General features: G+C 46.0%; 1 protein-coding gene across 19 annotated transcripts in view; it reads right to left on the bottom strand.

Annotated features, from left to right (window-relative positions):
* Window positions 1-12,240, bottom strand: part of Zfp532 (zinc finger protein 532) — a 123,570-nt gene that overhangs the window by 24,183 nt on the left and 87,147 nt on the right. For 13 of the 19 annotated variants that reach the window (XM_039096798.2, XM_063277316.1, XM_063277315.1 and 10 more), the window contains 2 exons: window positions 8,488-8,650; window positions 3,552-3,833 (listed from right to left, as the gene is read on the bottom strand). The exons of 2 other annotated variants lie outside the window; for them this stretch is intronic. In XM_039096798.2, the coding sequence (XP_038952726.1) occupies window positions 3,552-3,833; window positions 8,488-8,650 (445 nt within the window). Of the gene's footprint in view, window positions 1-3,551; window positions 3,834-8,487; window positions 8,651-12,240 lie in introns of those variants that run through there. 4 more of the 19 variants (XM_063277318.1, XM_063277319.1, XM_063277321.1 and 1 more) reach the window with 4 other exon arrangements.

The raw sequence follows: 12,240 nt of genomic DNA, 5'->3' as shown, positions 1-12,240 counted from the left end.
GATGGGGCTAGGAAATACCTCTATTCAACAATGGGGCAGGATATACCCTTATTCCATGGTGGGGCAAAATATACCCTTATTCTCTTAAGTTGGTTTTGTCAGAGTATTTTATCACAGCAATAGAAAAGTAAAACCCCAAGTAAAGGTATAAAGACTCATTCTACAAAGTTGTTTGTCCTCTGAAATTCACACACAAGTCACAGAATCTGGGTGCCTAGACATACCCCTACACACACACACACACACACACACACACACACACACACACACACACACACAGAGTAGTAGATTATTGTGACATAAACATCTTCATTTATACCAGTTGAGGATACCCCTAACTTAGATCTTTTCCCAAAACCATGTGAAAATAACCATCCCAGCAGCAATAACACCCAAGCAGTGACCACACTGTGGCTGGCAGAGCCGCCAGGTTACTGACAACTTATCCCACACATGCATATATTACTTTCCAGTCCTAACTGTAGTCCTGGAGTCAAGTATACCTTCTCACTGACAGGTTCTTTCAATGCACAGTGGTATTCCAACAGGTAATCTAGCAAACCTGGGTGCTTCTGGCAGGGCAGTGATGACAACGGTGCTCTCCTGACACCTTTCCAAACTGTCCGTTTCCATATAAGAACAGAGTATTTCAGAGCCTCAGCTCAACTCAGCCTAAGGACTGAGGAGTGCCTGCCACCTCACACACAACACAATCCTACAATACAGGATTCTTGGAGGTCACGATAACATGGGTAACTCAGAGGGAAAATCAGGTCTAAAAGGGCAAGATGGCTTCCAAAGCAGACCTCACTCACACTCATTAATGCAAGAACTATTTTCAGTCCACCATGAAACGCAAACCAGAGCGCCCACAGACACAACGGAGAGAGAACATTTAACGGAAGAAACAAGTAATGGCTGCTACTAAAACATTCAAGAAAAAGAAATCATTTGGTTATTAGGGGACTGAGAAAGAATTTCTAGATGAGGTGCCATCCTAGCTGAGCCACCAGAGAGGTGTGGTCTCTCACACTGCTAGACCAGAAGAACCCCAGAAGCAAATGGGCAGTGTTTGGAACACTGAAAGGACATCCCTTGCCCAGATGCAACTTACAAAGACACAACTGCAGGGCTGCCTGGGGAACAGACCCAGGAAGGCACCAAGTCTCAGCTCTCTCAAGAGAGATGAGCACAGTGTCTTAGGAAAGGATGAGACAAGGTCAGATCTGTCCTTTAGAAAACATTCGGGGGGGGGGGGCGGCGGGGGTTCTTGCTGCCAAGGAGAATAATTACAAGAACTCATAGCTGCCTACATGAAGCCCACAAGGAACTCTTATTTTCTCTAAAGGATAATGTGGGATCCCTGTGACAGATAAAGAACTTACAGCATTGCAGTGGTCAAAAGGGAACACATTAGCTTTATGAGTGGCTCAAATAAACAGTATAAATAAGTGAGGTTGATTAATAAATGTGACTACTACTCCATATAATGACTTCCTCCAGGTCCAGGATAAACCAGTTGCTAATCGTCCCTGCACAGCTTTACATAGTTTCCCAAGGACAAAGCAAGATAAAGGTTAAAGCAATAAGATGATGGTAGTTTTCTTTTAACGTAATATGCCTTTGAACCCACAAATCAATTTTAGTATCATCAAAAGTGAGACAAGCAATATTCCTTATGATGTGATATAAAAATAAAAGTACAGGGGCTGGAGAGATAGCTCAGCCGTTAAGAGCACTGACTGCTCTTCTAGAGGGCCTGGGTTCAATTCCCAGCAACCACATGGTAGCTCACAACCACCTTTAACTCATGTTGCAGGGGATCCAGCACACCCATACAGACACACACACGCAGTCAAAATATCAAGAACAAAACACAGTAAAAATAACTTTTTAAAATAAAATAAAAGTACCTAGAACATATTTTTATCTAAAGACTTGAACCTGAGGCTCAGGAGATAGCGCAGTGGGTAAAGCACTTGCTAAGAAAGCACCGAGACCTGAGTCTGGAACCCCAGAACCCGTGCACGGCTCCCCCAGAACCCAGACGCAGTTCCTCCTAGGAGCGCATATCCCAGCATTCCCACAGTGAGCTAGGGCACTGGCAGAGACAGGCGATCTTCTGGAAACACGGGCCAGCTGGCTCAGTGTATGCGGCAGTGACAGAGAGACTCTGTCTCCAGCAAGGCAGAAGGAGAACACCTACACATAAGTAAGGCTGTCCTCTGACCTCTACATCAGAGCCAGGGCACCGACGTACCCACTGACATATACAAAACACACATCCATTAGCACATTCAAAATAAAAACTCAGGGACTCCTGCCATGGATGCTTTCTGGACCCCACACAATCAGAAAATATGAACACAGCCTAATATAGTATCCAAAGGCAGTAATAGGTAACATAAAAAGTAATTCTTCGTATTTTAAGTCTAATAGCAAGTGAAGGGTTTTTTTTTTTACATTTATTCATTCTACGTGTATGTGCACATGCATGTGTCCATATGGCATGCCCATGAGTGTCACAATCCAAGGCAACTTGTCTGCTCTCTCCTTCTACTATGTGGGTACTGGGGATTGAACCCAGGTCACGAGACACAGCAGCAAGTGCTTCCGCCTGCTGAACCATCTCACTGGCCCTTTTAGGTGGTTTTAAAAAATTCTTACCAGTTAGAAAATGTCTGTTCGTTATTTTAAAAAGAGAAGGCAAGGACTAAAGAGATGGTGCAGTAGTTACAACGCTGGGCGCTCTGATAGGACCTGGGTTCAATCCCCGGCACCCAGGCCTCACCACCAGCTGTGCCTCAGTTCCAGAGGACCTGAGCCCTCCTAAGTCCCCTGTGCATACTGCATGCACAGGGAGCACATATTCACACCACCCAGTAACCTCCTCTCTTCCTGAGGACATGTCCAGCAAACACCTCTAATTCCTCCTCATGCAAATGAAGCATTCCCAGCACCTTGGCACCAGCTGATAATATGCACTCACCCCCCTCAAAACCCCTACCCACTCCCCATGGTTTATACAGCCCTTGTTGAAGGGCTCTGGTAAGAGAGAGCTGTTTCACTGAAAGCAATCTCGGGGGAGGCTGATTCTCCCCAGCACCCCCTGCCAGACCAAAGTTCTGCGGACCCACCTGCCCAATAGGCTTCACTCCTTCTAGCGCAGCCTGGTGTGCAACGGCGCCTGGTTACCCAGAGGGCAGAGGCAGGACCAGGCTGGCGGCATTCAGCATTACTCTGCCTCTGCACCTATGTTCCCTGCTGGTCACAGCTAAACGAAGCACTCGGTTCCCACCTTGGCCTTGTCTGTAGCACTGTCAGCCATCAACAGACATCATCGACAAGTTACCACTGCTATCCACTGTACAAGGGAAGGCAGGTAGGACGGGGAGGGTGTGGGAATGTCCATTCCACAGATGAGGCCAAGTGAGGCACACAGACATCGAGGTCACACTAATCCTAACAACTGAGAGACTGAATGGCAGAGGGTCACCAGCACCCACCGGTGTCCCCTCCTGGTGCGGAGCATGGATGTCACTCTCACTGACCTTCCCATGCTCCTTCCTCATGTGAGACAGATACACATCCCTCTGTGTGAACAGACGGTCACACTCCCAACACGTCCACCCGAGACTGGCCATCTTCTTAGATTCTGTGGATTTCTTTGCAGGAGATGGAGACTTCTTTTCCAATTTCTCTTTCCCATTCATGGACTTGGCATCCTCTCTGCTGTGGTTTGCTGAATTCTGAGTTGCAGGCTTACTGCTCAAAGGCAAGTTTATACCCAAGTTTGGAGGCCCTTCAATACTTTTCAATGTTCCATGCATAGACTGCATAGCAAAAAGAAAAGAAACGCCTATCACAAATCACACCGTTTCAACAGAATTTGACAATCATTCAGAGAACTATTTCCTAAGCTGAAAATATACATTTTTTTTTAGAAACATAAAGGAGAAGTCAGACACGGCGTTGCATACCTGTAACTCTGGCACTCAGGAGACAGAGGCAGAGAGAGCCCCACGCAGCAAGTTCCTAGCCAGCCTGGGCTACATGGGGACCCTCTTGACACAAAAAATTTAAATAAATCAAGATGAATTAAAACCAGTGGAGCTGTGCACAGCAGTGAACACCTTTAAATCCACTGTTGAGGAGGTAGAGGCAGGGGGATGGCTGTGAATCTGAGGCCAGTCTGGTCTACTGGTCTATGGTCTATGGTCTTTGTAGCAAGTTCTATGCAAGCTGGGGTGATATAGTAAGACTCTGTCTCAAAAAAAGGGACATTAACGTTTTTAACCTGTGGAGGGGTCAAATGTCATGGCACAGTATGGAGTTCAGAGGGTGACTTGCACGAGTCGGTTCCCTCCTCCTGCCATGAAGGCCCTAGGGACGAGACCCAGGCCATTAGGATGGCGGCAGGTGCCTCTACCCAGAGAGGTCTCACGAGCCCCAGGAAGAGGCCTAGTAAGAGGTAACTATAATGACCTCCCTAAGCTCTGTGTGTTAGCTCCATCTCTTAACATTTACTTAGTTTGGGTACATGTGTTTATGTGTGTGGATGCACACATGTCATGGTGCATGCGTGTGGAGAACAGGGATCTACCAGGAGCTGAGTATCTCGTTCCACAATCCAGGATGGTCCTAGACATCAAACAGATCATCAGGTGCCTTAACCACTGAGCCATCCCACTGACCGTAATCCCAAATCCTTTGCAAAGGCTTATCCATCGGTAGGTACATCGGTACCATTTAACACTCTCTGAAGACAGGACCTTGTCCCGAAACATACTGGCTCTCCCCTCCCTGTGTGGCAGGCCATCTCTGGAGAGAGCATCTCCTTCCCACTTGCAGAACTGTTTAAGTAGGCTACTGTGAGGAAGTATTCAAGGCCCATGGCCCAGCAACACATGCTGCTTTCCATATCTTGAGATCCTTGGGACCTTTGGGTACAAGTACTGTCAGGGCCTGGGGGTAACTCTCACCTCGCAACCCCCCTTTCCTAGGAGTGCATGGCCTCTGAGTGTACCCAGTAGGTACTCAAAAAGCCTTTTAAAGTCGAGTAGTTGTTTCTCAGCATTACAACAGCCAATGAACAGTCATCCTGAGCCTACGGGGTTCTGAACGTGGGTAGGATGAGTATAAGACCACCTTTGGCTCTTTCCATCCTCAGCCTTGAGGGTAGGGCTGCATGCATTCCAGGCAAGCACTCCACTGACATATGTGACTTCCCACTTTCTATTTTGGGACAGTCTTATCAGGTTGCTGAGGCTGGCCTTGTACTCACTCTGTAGCTCAGGCAAGCTTAGAACTTATGACCCCAGTAGCTGAGGTTTGGGCCAGTACCATCAGACCCAATAGATGCAGTTGATTCTACAGACTGGCTCGCTTTGATTTTTGTTGGCTCTGTACTGGACGGCAAGTCTGTGCCTTGAGACACAGCTTATCTCTGACACCTGGGTCCTAGAGTCACAGAGATTAGCTTATGAAAGCTTGGTTCCCTCTGAGTTGTCAAGGATGACATCACTCCCCCACCCCCATTGCTTTCTGAACAATACCAGCACTAGTGGCTGGCCTTCTTCCACACTGTTCTTCCCAGGAAGAAAGGTGAGTTGTATGGTATTCTCACCAGGAAAGGACAAGATCTCCATATACACAAGAATCAATTGGCTTACCCTTGGGGTTGAGAGCAACACCTGTCCAGGGGGAAACAGGGCAGACAATTAATTTCCTTACAGTCATACCTGCTTACTTTCCATGTACATGCCAGATTTCTGTGTGTATAAAAGGTACCTACTTTGTGCCTCGGTACACAGCTAACCTGTGTGTATGTGTGTGCAATTATGCATGCATGCGTAATATGTACGTGCAAGGTTGACATGTGTCCATGTAGACACCAGGTGTCATCCCTCCATTTTAATAACTGCACTTCCTCTCCAGCCCCTGACTTTTAACTTTTCTTAGTATTTAAAATGCAAGGGACAAAGTCTTAATCCTTAAACTTTCCATAAGCTTCTACGTAAAGGGGGCAGGGACACAAAATAACCCTAGTACAGAAATTACAGAAAAGAAGTGGGGGTCCTGCCAAGACAAGCAGGCACTGGGGCATGTGCTAAATGCAGCCTCTGACTATGTGTTTATTCTACTGTGGGTAAAAGCAAGGCTAAAATCAACTGTCCTTTTACTGAACGGAACACAAACAGGCCTAGCACATGCAAGGCCCACATCTGACCCTAGAATCGTCTAATGCATAACAGTGATACACCTCAGTTCTCACGGAACTGGCTTCCCTTAGCTCTGTAACAGCTAAATCGGATGACCATAAATTAAAGGTTTGCCTGGATGTGAACGTCAGCATGGAGTATAAGGACCTACAAATAGATAAACATGGATTCTGGAAGACATAATGTGAATCAGGTAAAGATGGGCCATCTGACGGGGCGGCGGGGGGGGGAACAACAGACAGAGACAGACAGACTGACTGAGAGAGACTGAGAGACAGATAGAATGAATTTAAGAACAGAAGAGAGCAAGGGAGAAAGACAGAGGGAAGGAGGGAGGGAGGGAGAATGAGTGTGAGAAAGAACAAAAGAGAAAGGGGACGGAAAGAGACAGACAGACTGAGAGACAGACAGACTGAATGTGGGAATAGGAGCAAGGGAGAGACACTGGAGAGAGAGCGAGAGAGCGAGAGAGCGAGAAAGAGAGAGAGAGAGAGAGGGAGGCCGAGACCACCTAAACATTCCCCCATTCCAGTTCTGCTTCATGGCTACATCACAGGACATAACAGGCGTCAGGCAAGCTAACTATGGAACAAGAGAGGCATCACTTTAAACATGACTGTGCCTCTAGAACATTGTATTTATTCTTGCCTACCAAGTATAATAACAGGAGTTTAGGACAATAGGATGCACTTAAAATAAAAGCAGCCCCATTGTCTTCTTACCACATAGGCCAGTTCAGGTAACTGAAACTAGTCCAGCCCTCCTACTACCACAGGGTCAGCCCTCCTTCCTCCACCTCATTCATCCATGTTCACTATTACAGGAGACCCAACCCTGCCCGCCCATCTACTACTTCCTGATGCCAAGATTAACTGCCAGAAGCCAAATCTCAGATGTCCTGAGAGAAGCAACTCCCCTCCCTGCCGGCCTCCTTTCACAGGAAAGGTAAGCGGCCAGAACCGAAGGGCATGGCACCAGCCTTTAAGCCCATCCCTTAGGAACAGAAGCAGGGACATTTCCAGAAAATCAAGGCCATTGTGGCTCACATAGCAGGCGACCTAACCTGTCACAGTCAGACCCTGCCTCAAGAAATGCAAGCTATAATTACAGATGCGCCTGTGGGGCGGGGAGTGGAGCTCAGTGCCTCTTGAGGGGGTCAAGACAAGAGAATCAAACAAAGCCTTTACACTAAACACTACCGCAGGTTCAACCCCCAATCGACCCTAATGTTCTACCATCAACTCGGTGGGGAAGAAGAACACTTAAGAAAGTTTGGTTCCTAGCACCCACATGGTGACCTACAACCATCCGTCAGTCCAGTTACAGGGGAACAGATGCTCTCTTCTGACCTCAGAGGGCACCAGGCTTGGATACAGTGCACATACATCACACAGGCAAAAACTCAATCCCATAATACAAAAGTAAAAAGAGATAAGGTGTAACTATGCAGCCCTGGCTGGCCTAGAACTTGCCACATCGTATACCAGGCTGGCCTTCAACTCACAGAGCTCTTCCTGCCTCTGCCTCCAATTTAAAGTATACATCATCATACCTGAACTATATGCTATTTTTATAGGGAGGGAAAAAAACCGGAAAGACTAAAGGGCATCAAATACAATAAAACGTTAAATGCTTATATATAATTTCAAGGGGGAAAACCAATTTTTCTGAATGTACCAATATTTATATAAATTAGCATAACTCATCAAAACTCCTATTTCCTGATCCAGTATGACAGAGTTCTCAAAACAGACAAGTACAAACGCTAAAGAGATACTTCGGCAGCTGAGGGCACACATCGCACTTTCACTTCCCAACACCCATGCGACAGTTTACAACAGCTCCAGGAGACAGCCCGTTCCAGCTCCAGAAGAGTCTGACCTCTGCGTCCGAGGACATTTGACCCGCATGCACATACCCACACACAGACATGTACACATAATTAAAACAAAACTAAACATTATTTTTAAAAGAAAAATTCACAGTCATCAGTTTCATGTACATACAGAGAGCCCTGATAACTTTATTATTCTTTTAAACCAGAGCATGCACACCTGTTCTTTTCAGCAGTCTTTGGGAGCGAGACCCCTGGGTAAAGAGCACCCCAAAGGCAACTGAACATGAAGACAGCATGTGGCAATGGGCCAGTGTCCACCTCTTTCCCTAGAAGCAGCATGCTCTACGGAAATCTGCATTTCGGCCAGGGCCTCCGACCATGCATGAATCTGCGGTTCGCTTAGACGGGAGGAGAGACGCGCACACACACCTTGATATGGTCCATCATAAGTTGCTTCTGGGCATATAAAAGAGAACAGTCTGGACACTTGAAAACAGACACCTTCTGGTTGTCAATGTGCTGGTCAAAGTGGCGATACAGCAAGGTTTGCAGGGTGAACACAGTGTCGCACATGGAACACTTATAGATTATTCTAGAACAGAAGAAGCGCAGCGAAATACGGTCAGTCAGCCTCGTCTCACGTCAAAGCTACTGCTTAGCATCTAAGGAACTCAGGCGGTAGAAGCCATTGAGAAGAGACAAACGAGAACATTTTAGCTGTGATGCAAGCTTTTCAAGACAACTGACATTGCTCACTCACTCGATCAACTCAATCACAGGAAAGTCTTCGGTTCTAAGACACTATCAGGAACGTCTGCTTAGGAATTTTAACCATGACACAATGGGCATGTTTGTACAAAACCTTCCAGTACAGCTAGAAACATCAGAATCAATCAATCAATCAATCTCTCTCTCTCTCTCTCTCTCTCTCTCTCTCTCTCTCTCTCTCTCTCTCGATTGAAAAGGGCAATACAACTGAGCAGTGGCATCCCAACCCAAAAAAGAATGTGGATTTTTTTTTTGGTGACGTCAAACAAAGCAATACACCTCAATGGTGGTACCCTAACTAGAAACATAATTTGATAAATGAACTAAAGATACCCGAACTCTAATACTTGCATAGCCTGTTCTGAGTTTACATTTAAAATTAGCAATTTTCCACTTAAATGTCATCCTTTCTATACCAACGTTAACACTAGTGCACAACTACTGAGATAAAACCACGCACACCACAAGAAAGCCCAATGCTTCTTAAGAATGGTCTACAGTACCCGCATAGTAGACACTCTTTCCATGCCTACTGCACCATCCCAATCCACCTTCTTAAATTAATACTTAGCAGTTTGGAATCTTCTAAACAAGTCTCCTCTACCCAATCAGGTCTCTCCCGAAGCTCGAAGCTCTGGTACAGGGACTGGGGTGTGTGTGGCACCCCTTGTGTGCCACTGGGACACAGCACCCTTCCTTACTGTTCCCGACTATCCTGGTCCTGGGTGGTGGGGGTGGGGCTATGAAACATGGCTCCTTTGAAGAGGTGTGGAAGAGGCACCAGGAGTCCAGGAGAAGCTGAGCAAAGAAGGGTAACTGACTGGCTGAAGAGAGCAGCAGGGGAGTCCGTGAGCAGCAGCGTTAGAGAAAGGAGGCCCACAGCCCATCCGGGTTTCTCCAGTGTGTTCTTGTGATTCCCCTCACACAGCTTCAAACCCTCCCGAGCAGTGCTGTCACAAACCTGCAACTCAGCCCAGCATGGTGGTGTATGCCCATATCCAACACATGGAAGATGGAGCAGGAGAGTGGCTGTGAGTTCAAGAGTGGCTGTGAGTTCAAGGTCAGCCTAGTGTACAGGAAATATCACCATGGTCAGGGCTAAACAGAAAGCCTCTTTGTTGATGATGGTGGTGGTGGTCGTGGTATAAATAATTTCTTTTACAATTATAGTTTTAACTCTCTTTTCTCACAGAAGACTCTGAGGTGTAAACCAGAAGACCACAGGTTTTTCTAAGGTCTTGCCAAAGCACAGTCACTTTGCACCTTCAATATAGACGGAAAAGGGAAATCCAGCTCATTCCTGCCACGCATTCCCAACACAGCCCAGCACTGGTCCTGTGATACTTCACTGTCATAGCAACAGGTATCCAAGGAGGATCACTTCCTTACTGTTTAGAATCGCTTAACGTGAAGAGCCTCAATGTTCAATGAAACAAATTATCACATAGAAGACATTTTTGAAAGAAACTACTTATAAAGATTCCAGGAAAATTAAAACAAGGCAGTATATTATGATATGTATTATTAATGATTTGTTTTATTTTGTGTGTCTATGTGTGCCACATGTCTACATATATGACACATATATGTGGGTGGCTATATATGACATATATACTTGGATCCCTGAGAGTTAGAATTACATGCCATTGGGAGCCCTAAGACATGCGGGAAATGTTCTTAACTGTAGAGGCATCTCTCTGGCCCCATGATCACATTTCTTAAATGGTAAAGAATCAGGACGCATAGAATTATCACTGCCTCTGGAGATGACAGTATATGTGCACGCTCTACTACTCCACTTATTTCATGGATTCCTTATAATCAAGAAACAAGCATTTGAAAAGAGAAGAAATTGGGACGTAGCTATGGCTCAGCCATCATGAGTATGTATGAGTACAGAGGATCCAAGTTCAATCCCAGCATGGTCTCAGGTCAGGTTGCTCACAACTGCCTATAACTCCAGCTCCAAGGAATCTTTGGCTTCCTGCACACGTGTGTGAACATATACATACACACACGCATATATAAATGCATACATACATACCACATACATGCATGCATACACATACATACACGCATACATGCATGCATACACACAGACACACATATACATACATACACACATACATATATACATACACGCATACATGCATGCATACACATACACATACATACACACATACATATATACATACACACATACATGCATGCATACACATACACATACACACACATACATATATACATACACACATACATGCATGCATACACACAGACACACATATACATACATACACACATACATATATACATACACACACCAACACACAGACACCCACACACACAATTAAAAATAAATCTTAAAAATAAATAAATAAATCTTTTAAAAAAAGAACAACAGGTGTGGCTCTCATTTTCCTCTTGGGGAAAATATAAAATCACATGACAGAGTTACTTAGCATCTTTTTGAGGAAACAAGGAATGAGTTGTTGGTATATTATCATGGTAACCCCCCCCCCCACCCGGAAACACTAATGAGCCAGGAGCTTTGGTGTTTCTACAATCCCAGCAAAGGCAGGAAGAGGGGAGTTCCAGGTTATCCTGGCAACACAGCGAGATCTCAACTCAAAAAGCAAAAAACAAAAAGTGTGCCAAGGAAAGCAAAAAGAGTTGAATGGGAACCTCTTGTGGAAATATGGCAGGAGCCAATCAAGATCAGCAAAAGGTGACAGTGTCACTATCAGGAGAGCTGGCTCCTGGCCGAGCGTGTGACCCACTGAGAAGCTGTGCAGCCTCGTTCTGTGAGATCCCGGGTGATGAGAGCCAGGTCCTCTGCTGACTCTGAGAAAGCAGGACCAGACAAGGAAGGTCATCCAAGAACGAAAGGTTGTCCCTTTGGGGGATGAGGGGTGGGCAGGCAGTATTCAATTCAACTGTTCTGGAGGAAGGACAGACATAGTAAACCCAAAAGGCACAGCCTGGTCAGGATCTTGGAAAGAAAGGAAAAGGACACAGTCTGGCAGCTGGAAACCTCTAAGCCAAGCTCTGAACCTGCTGGCAGCAGCACGGTGATCACCGACATCCTGAATAGGGGGCTGTGTGTGACCTGGATGAGTTGCTTTTTTAAAGAGAAGAACACATTGAAGTAACAGGTCGTGATGTCCCGTCTCTCCTCAGGATGAAAGGCAGACTGAGACGTGAGCACACCCAGCTGCACCAGGGCGTGCAAAACCAGGGTTCCAGAACTGTCTCACCACCCAGTTCTCAGTACTGCCACCATTTCTGTGAACAAGAACCATTAAAAGCAGCAGGGACTACTGCTGTTGCTAGAAACATCAAATAACAAAAGTACCACACGCTCACAAGGATAGTTTGAAGGGACGAATCCTGAACGTGGAGCAAACTACCCTAGGA

This window comes from Rattus norvegicus, chromosome 18, assembly GCF_036323735.1.
Source record: "Rattus norvegicus strain BN/NHsdMcwi chromosome 18, GRCr8, whole genome shotgun sequence".
Lineage (NCBI taxonomy): Eukaryota > Metazoa > Chordata > Mammalia > Rodentia > Muridae > Rattus > Rattus norvegicus.
The sequence above is the reverse complement of the archived record's forward strand: the minus strand, read 5'-3'. Positions and strand labels throughout refer to the sequence as shown.